The sequence below is a fragment of the Peromyscus maniculatus genome, chromosome 21 (assembly GCF_049852395.1).
Source record: "Peromyscus maniculatus bairdii isolate BWxNUB_F1_BW_parent chromosome 21, HU_Pman_BW_mat_3.1, whole genome shotgun sequence".
Taxonomy (NCBI): Eukaryota; Metazoa; Chordata; class Mammalia; order Rodentia; family Cricetidae; genus Peromyscus; species Peromyscus maniculatus.
In genome coordinates, this window is record NC_134872.1 from 25,923,274 (window position 1) to 25,942,622 (window position 19,349).

A 19,349-nucleotide genomic window follows, 5' to 3' on the forward strand; every position below is an offset into this window, starting at 1 on the left:
GTGGCAGGAGGCTCGGGAGCTCAAAGTCATCCTTGGCTACACGACAAGTTCAAGGCCAGCTGGGGATACCCGAGACCCTGCCTCAATAAATATATAAGTAAGTAAGTAAGTAAATCATATTCCCATGACTCAGAGACTGGAGGTGGGGGTGGGGGTGGGGTTCTCCAAGTGAGAAAAATCCCCCGATGATCATTTTCAGGCGCAATTTCTCTTTCTTCAGGTTTTACTTCTGTGACTGAGATAAAGTGCCCTGACAAAAAGCCACTTAGGGAAGAAACGGTTCAGTTCAGCTCATACTTCCAGCCCATTGCTGTGAGGGAGTCGAGGCAGCATGAGCTGTGGCGTCTTCTACTCTTCCCTGGCACCCCAGATCCCTAAGCCAGGGCACTGCACTGCCTACCATGGGCTGTGGGCTCTTCCCATAGCAAATAAAAGAATCTGTGACCAGCCTGATCTGGCGATCCCTCACTGAGACCCTCTTCCCACGTGATTGTAGGTGGTGTGGAACAATCTCTGGACTTCTAATTGTCTCTGAGGTGCTGTGGGAAGCCTACTGAAGGTATTAACAGGATCTTTTGTTTTGTTATCAGGGGTTAATAATTGAAGGTTAGGATAATGGAACCAAAGATAGGAGTTCCACCAGATACTAATTTTCCACCCGGGGCGTGTGCCGGGTCTGTGCAGGACTCCCTGGCTCTGAGAGGCTTCTGAAGAGAGTCGGTTGTACGCTACTGTCTCATCAGGGGCCCCCGAGCTGTTACATCCTGAGGCCTGTCCTTAGCAGGAAACGGCGAGGGATCAGTGGGAAGCCCAGAACACAGGAAGGGAAACTCCTCCCCTCTGTCAAAGCATGGCCAAGGGGTAGGAGCATGAAATAGAAAGTAGGCAAGAATCTGAGCAGCCTAGGAGAGACACCCCTGAAATGGAGAGTGGCTGAACCTTCAAACAAAGAAAGGGAAAGCTGCCTGGGTAAAGATGCAGCATAACCCACCCTTCCTGTGAGACTGTGGCACAGGGCAGCCCCCAAACTCACTGGGTAGGTACTCTCTCCAGGGACAGGGAAAGCCTAGTCCTTTATGTACAGGAGTATGTGTGTCCTGTGTTTTTATATCCCATAGCCCTCAGAGAGGGGAACCTGCCCTTGTTCCTGATTTCTGACTTACCCAAGGCCAGAAAGATCTAAAACATAATGTCAACATAAATAAAAAAACAAAACAACAAAACAGGACAAAAGATGAAACATGAATGGACTCACCCCCCAGGGAAGCAGTTGAGTTGAGGTAGAGGGACAGAGAAATGCTAAGTTTTTGGTGGTGGTGGGTTTATTTTTTGTTTGTTTGTTTTGTTTTTGTTTGTTTTTTAAACAAGGTTTCTCTGTGTAGCCCGGGCTGTCCTGGAACTCACTCTGTAGACCTGGCTGGCCTCGAACTCACAGAGATCCACCTGTCCCTGCCTCCCCAAGTGCTGGGATTAAAGGCGTGGACCACCACCTCCCCGCTACCTTTGATTTTTAAACCCCAAGTCCTCACTTATTTGTGAGGTAGAGGGAAAGCCTGAGATCCAATGAAAAGATGGACTCCAGGAAGAAACTGCCTGTGAACCGAGAACACTCGTTCCCGGAGGGCGAGCATCCAGCGTGGAAGGAAGAAGGTTCCCCGCCTGAGCCCGGTGTTTCTCTTTGATGTGCTTTGTGGGATGAGCCGGTGGCATCTGAGCGCCCTTATCTCACCAGCCTCGAAACAGCGGAGTCCTCCCTCATCTGTTTAGATCGTTACCTGAAGAAAGGAAGGGGAGAAACTGTTTCTGAATGCTGATTCGGCTTTTTTTGATGGGGGGGCGGAAACTTTTTTTATTTTTATTTTAATTAACATGCAAATGATGAACAGCAAAACTTTTTGGAAAAAAACAAAAAGCAAAAGCTTGGGGAGAGTCCGATGTTTCATCATGGGTATGAATAGTTGTTTTTTTTTTTTGCAGCTTTCTGTTTCTTCTTTTTGAGTGTTGATGCGGATCTCTTTCTATTTGTTCAGGAAACTGTGACGTGTGTTCTTGGGCAGGGTCTGAGGTTTTGGAACCTTTTTCTGAAAGGGACGGAGAGAGTACTCTGCAGCATTTGCTAATCGAGAGGCTGGTGTGTTGGACTGAGCTGGTCAAGATGCAGCAGGTTCCCGTGGGCAGCAGGCTGGTCCTGGTTCTCGCCTTCATCCTGGTTTGGGGATCTTCGGTTCAAGGTAAGGCCCAGGAACCTTCCTCCCCGGTTCTCTGAGATGAAAACCTCATCTATATGAGTGGTCATCTCCATTTGAAGGTGCAGGGTGTCCTATTGTGGGAGAGGAGGCAAAGAGGGAGTCAAGGTAGTTGAACTTCTCAGTGTGAGTTCACTTGAGTTTGGTCTAAAAAAAATAAATAAACTCTAAGGCATGTGGCAGCCTTAAAAAGCTATCAGAATGACTGAAAAGTACTCTTTTTGGATGAAGATGTGTGGTTTATTCATTTAAAGAATTCAAGAAATAAATAGAAAATTACCCAAATGACTGATCTATAGAGATGATGGTGATCTTGGAATGTTCTAGAATATCATCCTATCCCTTAGCTGTCCGCATGAATTCCATCTTTGTTTCACTTTGAGGTAGGGTCTCGTGTAGTGTAAGATGGCCTTCAACTTGCTGTACAGCTGAAGATGACCCAGAATTCCCGATACTTTTGCCTCCACCTCCTAAGTGAGGCTGGGCTCTAAGTCAGAATGCATTCTGATGGCCCTGTTATTTTAACAGTGGGCTTTTTTTTTTCTTTTTCTAATTGAGATAAACTTAGTTATTCTTTTTGTCCTTAGCTTTGTTCTGACCAAACATTCCATTTTGGCTAGGCATTACTGAAGCCAACCCAAAGAAATGTGTTAGGATCAGCCCAAAGAACGTTAGCATTTGTGCTCTTGTTCAGAAAATAGTCCATTTGGTAACCCCTCCTTAAGTTTGGTTATCATTTAGGGCTGTTTAGTCACATTGAATCTCCCTAAAACTTTTCTTGACTAAGAAGATGAAAATAAAAAGTTTGTAAGGAAAAAAAAAAGTACAAATTCTTCTCCTTTCATATACAAGGAAACTTTTCTAAATGAGGGGGGAAGGTCATGGCCTGATAAACAGGTAGCAGAGTTTATGGCTGAAAAACATACAGTTCCCACAAACGGTGAAGGAAATGTTGGGTCATGGTGACACACATGTCCTGGGGTTGTTTCTTCGAAGTGACTCCCAGCTAGCCTGTTCTTCCTTCCGGCAGAAATAAAACCTCACAGGTAACCTCGGAAATCCCTTATATGTTGAAAGACTATAAACTCGTTTTTATCTGGTTATGCTAACGTTGGAGGAATACAGGAAGTGACCTTGCTTGTTTCTACTTAGGCAAGCTTTGTGGTGTTGAGCCTCGAACCCAGGGCTCACACATGGCAAGTACTCTACCACTGGGCTAGAGCCCCGGCTCTCTGTTTGACGCAGAGAACAAGTTTACTCAGATCTTCTAGGGAAAAACCTTTGGCTTGATGTAATGAGTCCCGGTAGCCACGTGCTCTGCCCAGATAGACGACAGGGAATTCTGAGTTTGAGACGTGCGGGTGACCTGTTGGCCATGGGTGTCTCTCTTACCAGAGACGTCTATGTAAGCCTTTCAGTTGCAAAAGTTCCCAGAAATGTCACATTGCACGCTGACTCTGATGATCAAACGACTGAAAACAAAACCTTGTAGATTTCATCATTAGCAAGAAATGAAGAAGGAGCCGGGTCGGGTGGTTTATACAGCACTCAAGAGGCAGAGGCCAGCCTAGTCTACATAGTTCCAGGATAGACAGGGCTCCGTAGTAGGACACTATCTCAAAAAATAAAAGAAAGGAAGGAAGAAAGGAAGGAAGGAAGGAAGGAAGGAAGGAAGGAAGGAAGGAAGGAAGGAAGGAAGGAAGGGAGGAAGGAAGGAGCGAAGAAAGAAAGCCTGGGGAAGGTGTAGGTATGGACAAGGCTGTCGTTTATGTTTCCAACTTGTTGATCTAGCGCTCAGTTGGAAAGGGAACAAAGAAAAGGAGAAAATGAATGAACCAAAACTCTAGGGTGTTTCCAAGGGGCTCTTGGCTCAGCGGCGGCTTATGCTCCTATCAGAACACGAACGGAAACCGGTGCTTGGCCATGAGTTAGTGTGAGCTGCTGCCCAACGGCAATGTCCTTACTTGTCACACGCACTCTGTGCGGTGACAGGTAGTATGAATAGCACTCCCTCTCTGCCTTCCCACCTCAGTAGAGTGCTGGGAACCCGGGCCTTTGTGCGTGCTACACCAGCTACATGCTCCGTCTGTTCAGCTGCAGCCCCGGCCTTCTCCTTATCTCTAAACAAACATTTGAAGACCAGCTTGTCTGTAGCTTTCTGGTTTTGGATGGTCAAATGCACCAGACTTGTAGCTTCTTGGTCTTAGGTTACTGTGTTGGTTCTCTGGGTTGCCATAACAAAACACCAGAGACTGGGTAGCCTAAACAACAGAAACACGCCGGGCGTTGGTGGCGCACGCCTTTAATCCCAGCACTTGGGAGGCGGAGGCAGGCGGATCTCTGTGAGTTCGAGGCCAGCCTGGGCTACCAAGTGAGTTCCAGGAAAGGCGCAAAGCTACACAGAGAAACCCTGTCTCGAAAAACCAAAAAAAAAAAAAAAAAAAAAAAAAAAAAAAAACAACAGAAACACATTTTCCGCACAGTACCAGCGTCTTAACTCAAGAGCCCAGTGTTGGCCATGATGCCCACATTCTGACACCTTTCTCTTTAGCTCAGATGTTGGTGCCCGTGTCTTCACATGGGTCCTCCTCCATACACCCCGTTATCTTCTTTTTTGAAGGACACCAGTCATATTGAGGGCCACCCTCACGGTCTCATTTTAACTTCATTTTCAGGGACCGTGTTTCCAAATATTGGCACACTGGAGGCACGTGTAGGTTAGGATTTCACATGAAATAAATCCTACATAAAGAACTAAGTCCTATAACAAACTACTTATTTCCACAAAGTCAGCTAAAATCACCATGTAAAATGCTGTGCCACGTAATGGAAACTTGGGTGTGGATGATAAGAAGAGATGGCCGCAGGGTGGTGGTGGTGGTGGTGGTGGTGGTGGTGGTGGTAGTGGTGGTGGTGCACACCTTTAGTCCCAGCACTAGGGAGGCAGAGGCACGTGGATCTCTGTGAGTTTGAGGCCAGCCTGGTCTACAGAGCAAGTTCCAAGACAGCTAAATGTTACACAGAGAAACCCTGCCTTGAAAGCCCACCCCTGCAAAAAAGAACAATGGTTAATCTATTTAATATAGGTTCCATGGGATCATTGATGAAGCCAGACACTCCTACACTGTATTACCTTTTTTTTTTTTTTTTTTTTTTTTTTTTTTTTTTTTTTTTTTAATGCCTATAACCACTCCAGAGGTGGAGGCAAGAGGATCAGGAGTTAGAGGTCATCCTCAGCTACACAGTAAGCCCTGGGCTACATGAGACCCTGTCTTAAAAACAAAATACTCACAGAGAGACGAAATGCCAAGTGCACGCGCAGATGTGGTGTAGGGGCTGGGGCTAGCCCTCCAACACTCACAAGAACTATGCCGGGTCCACTCGTGCACAGCTGTTGGTCAAGTGATTTCACAATCACTGTGCAATAACGATCATCATGTTCAACATGAGGAGGAGTTATGACAGAAGAAGAACTAACTGGACCTGACAGCCGCAGCCTCACTTGTTCCTTACGTCAGTTTACCCCTTGCCAAATACGTGCAAGTTATGCCCGAGATCTGTTACACCGAGCTCGTAAATCATTCAGTTTCAAGGTCAGAATCAAGCTTCTAGACAACTCGGGGATCAGACACGTTCTTTAATTTAATTTAATTTTATGTGCAAGGGGGTTTGGCCTGCACGTATGTCTGGGCACCAGTTGCATGCCTGCTGCCCAGGAAGTCCAGAAGAGGGTGTCGGAGCCCCAAGAACTGGAGTTACAGACAGTAGTGAGCTGCCATGGGGGTGCTGGAATTGAACCCGGGTCCTCGGCAAAAGCAGCCAGGGCTCTTAACCTCAGAGCCGTCTCTTCAGCCCTTTCTTTATTTAAAACAAAAGCCTTTCCTTTCACTGAAGCCTTTGCTGTTTCCTGTAGAGGTGAGGGCAAACTGAAAGCAAGCTGGGAGCTTTTTATAGCCTGTCAAATGGTGCCAGGCGGGGGAAGCTTGCCCATGTGTGCAGTTGATAGGACAATAGGAAGGAGCGCCAACGCAGATAACAGCAGTTGCCTAACGCACTACCATTTATTTTTTTAAATGAATCAGAATAGTCGGGTTTTTTTTTGTTTTTGTTTTTTTTTTTGGACATTTTTTTTTTACCTCCCTTTTGTTTAAGTTCTTCTCATGCATCCGTAGAAAGTTTCCATTAAGAATAGAAAATTAGCGGGGGTGGGGGTGGGGTGGCGCACGCCTTTAATCCCAGCACTTGGGAGGCAGAGGCAGGCGGATCTCTGTGAGTTCCAGGCCAGCCTGGGCTACCAAGTGAGTTCCAGGAAAGGTGCAAAGCTACACAGAGAAACCCTGTCTGGAAAAAACAAAAACACACACACACACACAAAAAAGGAAATTAGTAAATTGTCGTCTGGTGGGAGGTGTGGTGGGTGGAGTGTGAAGAGAGAGGAGGCCTGTGTGAGAGAGCTGTTGCCCTGCTTGCCTCCTCCCAAGAATACTGAGTGAGGCGGAGCCAGTGAGAGAGTGTGTGCAGAGTGTGTGCAGGCAGGGAGGGACAGGTTTCTCCCTAAGACTCCACTGTGCCATCAACCCGCAGGTCCACTAAAGTGGGGCATTTGAAGGGGCAACGGAAGGCCTCCCTTTCATGGGAAAAATTATGATCACCACACACATAGTAGAGCATTTCTACAATCCCAGGACCCTGGAGGAGGCTGAGACAGGATTGCAAGTCCTTGGCTAGCCTGGGCTATGTAGGGAGACTCTGTCTCAAAAAAGAAAACGTGTGGGCATGGTGGCGCGCACCGTTAGTGCGAGCATTTGGGAGGCAGAGACAGGTAGATCGTTATGATCTTGCGGCCAGCCTGGCCTACATAGTGAGTTCCAGGCCAGCCAAGGCTACGGAGAGAGACCATGTCAACAGGGGACGGGGGCCATGGAGCTGGATGGGGAAGGAGATGAGGAGGAGCTGAGGGAGAGAAAAGAATATGATCAACATGCATTGTTATATAAAAAAAAAACTTCAATAAAAAAATTTTTTTTTTAAATGGCTGGCAAGGTGGCCCAGTGAGTAAAGACCATGGTCACCAAGCCTGATGACCTGATTTGGATCCCTGGGACATGGACACACACACATTGGGATAATAAAAACAAAACAAAACAAATAGTGATAATCATTAGAGATTTGTCCAGCAAGATAGAGTCCAGATACTCTCCAGGAACCAGAACCTTGTATCAGAACCTTATGTCTTCACAGCCCCCCCCCACCAGCCACGAACAGCTATGTCAGGAATTCGTCATCTGTAACTGTGTTCTTTACTTTAATATGCCTTTAATTTCTTTCTTTCTTTTTTTTTTTTTTTTGGTTTTTCGAGACAGGGTTTCTCTGCGTAGCTTTGTGCCTTTCCTGGAACTCACTTGGTAGGCCAGGCTGGCCTCGAACTCACAGAGATCCGCCTGGCTCTGCCCCCGAGTGCTGGGATTAAAGGCATGCGCCACCATCGCCCGGCCCAATATACCTTTAATTTCTTTAGAGTAAAAACTGGATGGATTTTAGAGTGGGATGCCTTCTACTTTCGATTTCTTTCTTATTTGTTTTTTCTTTTCTTCCTTCCTTCTTTCTTTCTTTCTTTCTTTTTTCCAGATAGAGTTTCTCTGTAGCTTTGGAGCCTCTCCTGGATCTCGCTCTGTAGACCAGGCTGTCCTGGAACTCACAGAGATCTGTCTGTCTCTGCCTCTTGAGTGCTGGGCCACAAGTTCACATATCCCTGGCTAACTCTGAACCTGCTGTGTAGACCAGACTGGCCTTGAACTTGTGGCCACCTTTCCATTCTCCTCAAGTGCCAGGTTTCATAGGCATTTGTGACCAGCCTGGCTTTGATTTCTTATTTATTTATTTATTTATTTTTCCCAGAGCTGAAGACCGAACCCAGGGCCTCTACCACTGAGCTAAATCCCAACCCGATTTCTTATTTTTTATTTCTTTATTTTAGACAGGGTCTCAGGTGGCTCATGATGACCTTGAATCAGCTTGTAGTTGAAGATGACCTTGAACTTCTGATTCTCTTGCCTCCGTTTCCCAAGTGCTGGGATTCCAGATCTACGCCACCATATCTGTTTTGTACAGTGCTGGGGGAGGAAGCCAGGCCTTAGTGCATGCTAGGCAAGAATTCTACCAACTGATTACCTCCCAATGCCTTTCATAATTCTAAAGCAGTTCCAGTAAGATTCAGTTTCTACATTATACAGTTCACTCACAGACTTCCACAACTGTGGCTTTTAGGATGGTCCCAGTGTGTAACTATCTTGAATTCTAGGAGGGATCTTTCTATTCCAGTGATTTGTTTTGCTAATCTGCCAAAGCTGTTGATTTTGTTTTGTTTTCCATAATGGAAAGATGTGGATGTTGACTGGGGTGCCTTCTTGTTTTATGGGCTGGGGATGCAGCTCAGTGGTAGGGCATTTGCAGAGGCTGCCTGAAGCCCTGGCTTTGATCTCAACCCTGTAGGGGAAGTAAAAACATTCAGTTAGCTTTTCGGTAGAACTTCCTCAGGCTCACATTCTCTCAGCTTCGATAGGGCATCAGCCACTTGCAGAGGGGACTGCCCTGTCCCATCCAGCAGCCAGCAGCTTCCTGTGGCTACAGAACACTTGAAATATGCTGAGTCTAAATTAACACTTGAGTTCAAGATATGCACAATTTAGAAGAATTGGTTTAAAACAGTATAAAATATCACACTTGTAACTTTCATATTGATTCTATGTTATGATATTTTAATATGTTCAACCAACATGTACTCAGTTTTTATTTTTTTTTTAACTTAAAAAATATGGCTTCTAAAGAAGAAAAGAAGCAAAAACAAAATAACACACACAACAAAACAAAACAATTCTGCTGAAACATTCAACCTCAGCTGGAGTTGATACTACGTTTTTTATTAGCAAAGCTACTCTAGGCAGTTGAAGTGGGAAGACATCGCCCTCTGCTGGACAACAGCCTGCATTTTACTCCCCTACCCCTTCCAGATACAAGTCATAGTTTGCTAGATGCCTCAGAGAAAAATCAAGAGGGGAAAAATAAGCGTTAAAATGCATCGAACATGGGCTGAGAGCAAAGGCTTGTGTTGGCTGTCCTTACAAACTTACATCTCATCTGAATCAGGAGCTCCTGACTGTAGTGTTACTCACATTTGAAACACAGTAAACTGAGAACCAGAGAACAGTAGTAAGTGGTGCCTGTGTCTCCCTCCAATCTGTCTGCTCCCAGAAAGGGACCAGCGTTGTCCCCTTCATCCGGGTGATCAGCATTTGGTACCATTCCAAAAACCTACATTTTGTTTTTCTTTTTAACATGATTTCCTATCTTGTTTTTTCGTTTCTTTGTTTTTTATGTTTATGGGATTTTAGCCTGCATTGTGAATTTGCACCATTTGCATGCCTGATGCCTGCAGAGGCCACAAGAGGGCGTCGGATCCCTTGCAACTGCAGTTAATGGAGGTTGGGAGCCATCCTGTGGCTTCTGGGAACGGAACCTGGGTCCTCTGCAAGAGCAGTAAGGACTTAGCCCTGAGCCATCTCTCCAGCTCTGTGTTAGAGTCTTTTAAATGCGTACATCACAGAAGAATGTTATTATAGCACTTTAGAAAATGTGGTTTAAAACTTGCCAGATCTACTACCATAATAGCCCTTTGTGTGTGTTTTCTGCAACTTTCCCGATATTTGTTGATGCTGAATCGACGGTGTGTGCAAAGGGGTGTCCCACTTTCTCTTTGCTCCTTCATTTTTTTTTTAAAGATTTATTTATTATGTATACAGAAGAAGGTGCCAGATCTCATTACAGATGGTTGTGAGCCACCATGTGGTTGCTGGGAATTGAACTCAGGACCTCTGGGAGAGCAGTGAGTGCTCTTAACCTCTGAGCCATCTCTCCAGCCCTGCTCCTTCATTTTTAACTACTTAAAGTTTTAAGAGGATGGAGAGATGGCTCAGAGTGTAAGAACACTTCTTCCTGCTCTTCCAGAGGTCCTGAGTTCAATTCCTAGCAAACACAAGGAGTCTCAGCACCATCTATAATGAGATCTGGTGCCCTCTTCTGGCGTGCAGGTATACATGCAGGCAGAACACTATACATAATGAACCTTAAATTTTATTATTTATTTATTTATTTATTTATTTATTTATTTATTTATTTATTTATTGTTTTGGTTTTCTCCGTGTAATTTTGATTCCTGCCTGTATCTCGCTCTGTAGACCAGGCTGGCCTCGAACTCACTGAGATTCGCCTGGCTCTGCTTCCCGAGTGCTGGGATTAAAGGCGTGCGCCACCACTGCCGGCCCGGCTAAAAATTTCTACAAGACATGAGCTGGAGAGATGGCTTACATGTTAAAAGTACCTGGTGCTTTTGTAGAGTAGACACACACACATGCACACACACACCACATATACTCATACAATTAAATTAATTGCAGATTCTGTAGGGGGCTGGAGAGAACCCAGGGGCTGGCACACACTAAGTGCCTATTCTACCACTGAGCTATTCCACTAGCAAACTCATTCATAATTATGGCTTTCCTGTACTGCAAATACTTTCTACCAGAACATTCATTACCATTTGCTCCCTCTCCTGTCACAAGTGAGCACTTGGCCATTTCTCTGAAACGTTTCCTCCCTTTCCATCCGGGGCTGTCAAACTCCTCTCCTGCCTTTGCAAGAGTCCTGGGCATGCTCCTCCTGGATGGGTGGTTATGAGCCGCACTGGTGTGAGTCACGTGTGTCCTTAGGCGGGGAGACGAGGCACTCAGAGGCAGTGTGGTATTTCTCACCATTTTCAGCCTCATTAAAGTGCATCACAGCCCATGTATCCTACGACTTTTTTTTTTTTCTTCGAGACAGGCTTTCTCTGTGTAGCTTTGCGCCTTTCCTGGAACTCACTCTATAGTCCAGGCTGGCCTCGAACTCACAGAGATCCGCCTGGCTCTGCCTCCCGAGTGCTGCTGGGATTAAAGGCGTGCGCCACCACCGCCCGGCGTATCCTACAGACTTTAAATGGTGCTGTGCACCTGCGGGCCAAACGCATGAGGCCAAGTCAGGAGGCAGAGGCTGGAAGAAGACCTCCACACGTTCCATGCCATCCCTGTTTACATAAGTTCCAGGCCAGCCGTGGCGACCTTGTGAGATGCCGTCTAAAAAGACAACACAGAACAAAAATTCCACAAGAGGTGGCAAGCAGCGCTGACCTCTGTGTGGGGGCCTTCAAGATGGCTCAGCAGGTAGAGGCGCTAAGCCTGACGACCGGAGTTAAATCCCTGAAACACATGTGGTAGAAAGAGAACCGGCCCCTGCAAATTGTCCTCTGACCTTCGCTTGTCTGCTTTCGTGCACACATGCCCCCCATACCCCCAAACCAATCAATAAGATGTAGGTTTAAACATGTTTAAATCATCTGGGTGGCGATGGTGCACACCTTTAATCCCAGCACTCGGGAGGCGGAGGCAGGAGGATCTCTGACTTTGAGGTCAGCCTGGTCTACAGAGTGAGTTCCAGGACAGTCAGGGCTACACAGAGAAACCCTATCTCAAAATAAATAAATAAATAAATAAATAAATAAATAAATAAATAAATAAATAAATATAACATTGTCATAGGGTCCTCAAACACAAGTAGTAGGGTGCTGTACTTTTTGGGGTCTTCTTAGTGTACCCAACTATTTCCCCTGCTTTGGAACTCGGGGTCGAATTTACTGCCTTGCGCATGCTATCTAAGTTCTCTACGACAAATTCTCTCACACTGAGTTAGTTGCTCAGGCCAGCTCTGACAGGCCTTGAACTTAGGACCTCCCCACCTCAGCTTTCTGAGTAGCTAGGATTACAGGCCTGTACCATGAGGCCTGCCTGGTTTCCTCAACCTGTCTGAACCATCAGTGGATTCATCTCCAACAGCGTGTGATGGTTCAGAGCTGGCATCCTAGGACTCAGAAGGGCGAGGTGAGGAGGCGCTCCTCTCCATTCAAGGTTGACCTGGGTTACATAGCGAGACCCTGTCTCCTAACACTGAGAACAAAGACGTAGGATATGAAGCATCTTTGTAAAAGAAGGTGGTGCTTTGGGACCAGGTACCGATCTCCATCCGGACTCCTCCACTGAGGACCTTTGGGTAACGTGGATATAAAGGGCATGGCAACAGTCCTGGGCACGGGGGTACATATCTGTGATGCCAACCCTGGGAATACTGAGGCAAGAGGACCAAGAGCTCGAGGACGGTGGTGGCACACACCTTTAATCCCAGCACTCGGGAGGCAGAGCCAGGTGAATCTCTGAGTTCGAGGCCAGCCTGGTCTACAGAGCGAGATCCAGGACAGCCAGGGATATATAGAGACATACTGTCTTGAAAAGGAAAGAATCCAATTCACTTGTTAGAGACAGCGTGTAATCATTCCAATGAGGCTGTGTGAGGGATACTTACGCCCGTGTGGGTTCCGTGTTCGGACAGGTTACCCCGCTCGGAGGGCCCGGTACCAGTGGGTACACTGCAACCCTGACGGCAGCTCGGCCAACTGCGTGGAGGAGAAGGGACCACTGTTTGACCTCACCATGGAGGCATCCAACAACCTCCGCCCATCGATGATCGATCCCGCTTCGTAAGTGGACTTTTGTCCGATCTCAATCTCACAGAGATGCCGAATCTCTCAGGTTCCTGCTATGGCAGCTCTGTTTTCTGCTTCACATTAGGGGGAAAATGTGCCACATGGGCTGAACGATGCCTGAGGTGTGCCAACATCCGTGGGCTCATCCATGTTTCTGAAAGGTTTTCTTGTGGGTGGCAGGAAGAGACATTGAGAACAATTCCTCCAATATACATGGAAAAAGATTGACTATAGTTTTATATTTATGCAAATAAAGTGTTTATGTATTAAAATCAAATTAGATTTTTTTTTTCGAGACAGGCTTTTACTATGTTGCCCTGGCTAGCTTGGAACTTGCTCTGTAGATGAGGCTGTACTTGAACTCACAAAGATCAGCCTACTTCTGCCTCTGAGTTCTGGGATTAAAGATGTGTGCCACCACAGTGGTTTTTTGTTTGTGCTGAATTGGAACATATTTATTAAATACTGAAATTAACAGGTTTTTAAAAAATCTTTTCTAGTTCTCATCAGTGTTTATTCGGTTTTACTTTGTGATTGACTTCTCACTCAACATGTTCTGGGAAAACAATGATACATAAATCAATACTGTTAGGATCAAAAGGCAGCTAGGCATGGTACCACATTCCTCTAAAATGGATGGTTGTGAATTCATGTCCAGCCTGGGCTACAGAGTAAGACCTTGTCTCAAGTCAGCTTCCACAACTTAGGAACAGCCTGCTTTTGTTTTTCATTTGCGTGCGTGTGTTTACGTGCATGAACATGCCTCCGGGTATGTGTGGAGGTTGAGGACAATGTCAGGGAGTGAGTGGTTGTCGAGGGGACTGAACTTAAGTCATCAGACTTGGTGGCAGGCACCTCATGTGATGCGCCGCCATCTTGCTGGCTAGTGTGGGGAGATGCCCGTTGGTCATCTCTGGTTCCTTGGCTGTCTCTTGTTGACTTTACATCTCTGCTACTCCATGTTTAAGCAGCCCCTCTCGGATTAAATATTTAGAGTTCCCTTATACCCTGTACCCACCAGGTTGTCTCAGACTTCTATTCTGCAGTTGCCTCTCTGGTCCAGCATCTTCTTCTACCAGTATGTAGACATTCTAGGGCTTCCTGACATTGGATAGACCACCCCCAACTCTGTATCGTTTGTTTTGTTTTTTTGAGACAGGGTTTCTCTGTATAACAGCCCTGGCTGTGCTGAAACTCACTCTGTAGACCAGGCTGGCATCGAACTCACAGAGATCCGCCTATCTCTGCCTTCCGAGGGCTGGGGCTAAAGTCATGTGCCACCACCACCCAGCTCCCAACTCTCTGTCTTTATAATGTTTCTCCACTCTGCTCTTTACTATGTCAGATTTTTTTTTTTTTTTGAGACAAAGTTTCCTCTCATTATATAGGAATGTCTGGCCTGGAACTCACTCTGTAGACCAGGCTGGCCTTGAACTCGTAGAGATCTACCTTCCTCTGCCTCTCAAATGCTGTGATTAAAGGTGTGTGCCACCATACGTGGCACATCAGCACTTCATAGGAGGGATGCTTATGCTTGCCCCTCCCCCAACACATACAGTTGGACTGCTCCAGTCCTCAGTCCAGAGGATTTGGTGATTGAGACACATCTATTGATCGTGTCTCTATTTTTAGGTTACTCAACTGCTTCACTGCCTTTTAAGATGATTGACTCACTACTTCCTCTGAAAGCCCCTTCCTGTGGGTGTCTACCATCCACCTTGTCTGGGTTATTGGGTTTCCGTAGCTGCGTTCTCTTTGGCTCATGTTAAACACATGGTGTGTCCTGGCTCTGTCACAGGCCTATGTGTTTCCTCAAGGTGACCTCTGCCTGTTCCACACCTTTCAATTCCATCTGTGTGTCAGTAACCGTCACGTCTGCATCCCACTCTCGGTGATCCAGGCTGACGCAGCCTCCTGGGCACATTTGATGACATTTGTTTCCTGACTCTGCATGACCTACCATTTTCCTGACTGATTTATTCACTAGGATATTAACTTCTTGAGCGGGGGCCTCACCTTTCTTTCCCTGTTATATCTCAAGCAGTGAAGGCAGAGACCTGATAGTCAACAAGCAATTTTTTTTTTGCATGAATGACTGGGTATAATTCTTACCAGTTTTACAGCCTATAGTTTGTGATTTTCCTGGAGAAAATGACCCATAGGCTATAACATTAACAACCACCCCCACTTTTGAACCAGGGTCTTGATGTGTAGACCTTGTTAGCCACAAATTTGTGGTCACCCCCTTGTCTCTTTTTCCTACTGGTTTGTGCCACCATCCTGGGCTGGAAGTCAACTTTTGCCAAAGATGTTCTGCTGTCCAGATTTGCCAAGGATGGGTGGCACCGTTTCTCTGCTCTGGCTTTCGTGTGCTCTGTAGAATGAGTTACATGTGTCTAACCAACCCCTGCCTCAACCCCGGCTGCTTCCCCCTTTAGCCCAAGAGTACATATTCAAGTCTTATATTTTAGGAGAGAAAATTTGATGTTTAAGTTGTGGTAAGGTTAATAACCTCTTCCAGGTGGGGTGGTCCACACCTTTAATCCCAGCACTCTGCAGACAGAGGCATGTGGATCCCTATGAGTTCTAGGCCAGCCTGGTCTACAGAGTGAGTTCTAGGCCAGCTGGGATATACAAATGAGATCTTGTCTCAAAACAACAAACAAACAAACAAACAAAATACAAAAAAAAAAAACTTTACAAAGAACTTCTTGAGCTAGGCATGGAGGTACATGCCTGCAAGCCTCACATTTAGGAGGCTGAGGCAAGAGAGTCAAGAGCCTGAGACCAACTTGGCCTTCCTAATGACACTCTACCTACCTCAAAAGAACAAAGAGTGAGCGTTAATCTTTGTTTTGGTACTATATGAGTTCATTAGAAGTTTTGTGGAAAGCTGAAATTAGGAAATAATGTCATCTGTCTAGAATGATTTGGGGGTGTGTCCTTTCTTTAAGGAGAAAATATCAAAAGGTTTTTTTTATTGTTTTTTTTTTAAGTAGATGGTGCTAAAGAAAATAAAAAAACAGGATTTCTGTAGTTAGTGATATGAATGATGAGCACTGTTCATCTGAGTCTGCCTTGGGTAAATGTGGAATCAGTGAGGGCAATGAGTTAATATGATGAAAATAAGCAAACATTGACATGGAGGGTTTGGTTTATTGTTTTTTCTATTAAAGATTTATCTATTTTTTAAAGATTTATTTACTTACTATGTATACATAATATACATATATGCCTGCAGGCCAGCAGAGGGCACCAGATCTCATTATAGATGGTTGGAGCCACCATGTGGTTGCTGGGAATTGAACTCAGGACCTTTGGAAGAGCAGCCAGTGCTCTTAACCTCTGAGCCATCTCTCCAGTCCAAGATGCATCTATTTTCATTTTACATGGATGAGTGTTTGCCTGCATATATGTGCAGAAACCACAAGCATGTCTGGTGCTGGAGGAGGCCAGACGAAGATGTCAGATTCTCTGAAACTGGAGTGACAGGTGGTTGTGAACCTCCCTGTGGGTGCTGGGAATTGAACCCAGATCCTCCGCAAGAGCAGCAAGTGCTCTTAACCACTGAGTTGTCTCTTTAGCCCTGGCTTTTTGTTTTGAAGCATCGAGGAGGGTTTTAACTCCTTGATTTTGAACAACTGGGTGTCTAAATATGTCTCCATGTCTTCTTCTCACTCCTCCTATTCTCCCTAACCCTACCCCATTTTTGTTTTGCTTTCGGAGGAAGGCTCAGATAGCCCGTGCTGGCTGCAGTTCACCATGGGTCCAAGGATGACTCCGATCCTGCAGCCTCTCCTGCCCCAAACTGCAATCATGTGTTACTCCATACACAGCTTATTTCTTTATATTAAAATATTGACATTACAGTATTGGTAAGTTGAACTTTACATTTTTTTCTTTGTATTTCAGGATGAGAGGATTCCCAGATAATTTCATTCCTATTTCTGAAGATATTTCTGGGTCAGGCTCTGGCTCGGGTTCAGGATCTGGCTCCGGGTCGGGCTCCGGCTCTGGTTCCGGCTCCGGAAGTGGCTTCCTAGCTGACATGGAATGGGAGTACCAGCCGGCAGATGAAAGTGATGCCGTCTATTACAACTATAGGCCTTTAGACAGGATGTCCCACGAGCAAAACCAAGAGCAACCAGAAGATCTGATTATATGAAAGTGACCGTTTCTGCTCCCCACCTCCACACAGAACAATGTAGTCAGTATACTTTGTGTACCATGTTTAAATGATCAGTCTTGAGATAAAGAGTTTTACATGAAATTTAAAATACCTGGAAATGACTCTTAAATCCTGTTGGCCTTTCCTCATGAATTCTTAAGGAATTATGCTTAAATGCTGTTACTGCTCTGGAAAATATCTGCACTTATATGTGTACTGAATCAACATTATGGAATTAACTTCCACCCCCGTTATTATACAACCACCTTTAAAAGCCATGCTGTTTCTGAAAAATTTGATTTGAATAGCAAATTGATGAACAATATTTCATACCAAAAGTGTTCAGGAACTCGACTCGTATTGTGAATTACTAAAATACTCCTTTTTGTGATTAAAAATAAAATGAAATGAAACAGTGCCCTCCTCCAGTGGCTACGTGAGACGTGGTTTAGAGGGATGGCTTCGCGTGCTATGGCCATCGGATGTGCTGGAGAAGCAGTGAATGTTGTTTATCTAAAAATACTATGGGTTGGGGTTGGGAATTTAGCTCAGTGGCAGAGCGCTTGCCTAGCAAGCACAAGGCCCTGGGTTCGATCCTCAGCTCCAGGAAAAAAAAATTATGGGTTGTACAGTTAGAAGCTTAACATCTCAAGTAACACATAGTGTGGTCTCAACGCCTCGCAATGCTTGGCCTTTCCCCCCAGATGCCTGTTTAATTTCAAATGTTACTCCGTTAAAGCAAAGATACTACCAAGGCGGGGAAGCTTTCTGGGGTTTATTTTTCTAGTCCAGGAAATAATTACTTTAAAAATGAATTTCTCTTTAAATGTATATCTATATCTAGATAGATAGATAGATAGATAGATAGATAGATAGATAGATAGACAGACAGATAGATAGATACACAGGATATCGTGGTGCTGGAGAGATGCTCAGTGGTTGAGCACCAGCTGCTCTGGCAGAGGACCCAGGTTTAGTTCCCAGGACTCACATGGCAGCTCACAACAGGAGATCTGATGTCACTTTCTGGCTTCCATGGACACACGTTTTTCAAGACAGGGTTTCTCTGTGTAGTCTTGGAGTTTTGGTGCCTGTCCTGACTTTCGCTCTGTAGACCATGCTTAGCCTTGAACTCAGAGATCTGCCAGCCTCTACCTCCTGAGTGCTTAAAGGTGTGAACCACCACTGTCTGGTAAGTTAACTTTTTGCATTCTATCAAAATGATTTTGGGGGAGGGTGACGCTGGGTCAGTCTCTACATGTCGGCTCCAACTCTCCATAACTCCAGATCCAAGGGATCTGATGATGCCTTCTTCTGGTCTCCTTGGGCACCAGGCACACACGGTGCACATACATGCATTTTTTTTTCTAAGACAGGGTTTCTCTGTGTAGCTTTGGTGCTTTTCCTGGAACTCACTCTGTAGCCCAGGCTGGCCTCGAACTCACAGAGATCTGTCTGGCTCTGTCTCCTAGGTGCTGGGATTAAAGGCAAGTACCACCACCACCCGGCAATAATAAATATTTTTAGAAACAAATAAAAACATACCCCCAAAACTAATTCAATAGCTTTGTATGGGTCTGTGTCTTTAATAGGTAGAATACATGGGCCTAAGAATGAAGGAGCAGAAATAAGAGACTCATTTGCATGGAACATAACTCTGGAAATCTGTGCTTTCCATTCCTGAAACTGTTTTTCAGATTTAGATGTTCCCTTAGTTAACTTTATCCGTCAACTTGACAAAGCTTAAGGCCGTCTAAGAAGAAAATTTCCGTTGAGAAATTGCCCAGATCAAATTTGCCTGTTGGAGATTGTTTTGATTATTAAGGAAGGTCTAGCCCACTGTGGGTGGCACCATCCCTAGGTGGCTGGCTGGTCCTGGGCTGTAGGAAAGCTAGCTTGGGAGAACACTAGCAGTCAGCAATCCTTCATGGTTTCTGCTTCAAACTCCTGCCATGAGTTCCTGCCCGGGTTTCTCTCAGTGATGAACTGTGACCTGGAAGTGTAAGCCCAGTAGATCCTTTCTAAGTTGCTTCCAGTCAGAATATTTTATCGCAGCAACAGAAAGGAACAGATGACATGGCTCCCGGGGAACTTTCCCCTTAGGGTACATCATGAGAGTCCCAGTGAACTTTAGGCATGACATTTTAATCCATGTATGCAAGGGATGAGAGCCAAAAATAGGACTCACCTTGGGTGTAATGGAGGTAATCACGGGACGGGCCTGCCGCGCAGCTGAGGGAAGGGATGGATGCTTGAGACTCAAGTATGTACAGAGGTGCCTCCTAATAGTTTACCCTCATTAGCCAAG

At 45.5% G+C, this 19,349-nt stretch overlaps 1 protein-coding gene and 1 long non-coding RNA gene across 3 annotated transcripts in view; one reads left to right on the forward strand and one right to left on the reverse strand.

The window, feature by feature from the left end:
* Srgn (serglycin) overlaps positions 1-17,459 on the forward strand; it is a 36,853-nt gene extending 19,394 nt beyond the window's left edge. Inside the window, exons 1-4 of one of the 2 annotated variants that reach the window (XM_015990481.3) lie at positions 1,930-1,948; positions 2,031-2,231; positions 12,720-12,867; positions 16,786-17,459. In XM_015990481.3, coding sequence (XP_015845967.2) covers positions 1,945-1,948; positions 2,031-2,231; positions 12,720-12,867; positions 16,786-17,038 — 606 coding nt within the window. In that variant the 5' untranslated portion in view covers positions 1,930-1,944 and the 3' untranslated portion in view covers positions 17,039-17,459. Of the gene's footprint in view, positions 1-1,929; positions 1,949-2,030; positions 2,232-12,719; positions 12,868-16,785 lie in introns of those variants that run through there. The other variant, XM_006972726.4, reaches the window with a different exon arrangement.
* On the reverse strand, positions 2,113-6,148 carry LOC143269888 (uncharacterized). Its single transcript, XR_013046665.1, has 2 exons — positions 5,539-6,148; positions 2,113-2,320 (listed from the first exon to the last, which is right to left on the reverse strand). It is a non-coding gene; the product is annotated as an uncharacterized LOC143269888 (long non-coding RNA).
* Positions 17,460-19,349: the final 1,890 nt, after the last annotated feature.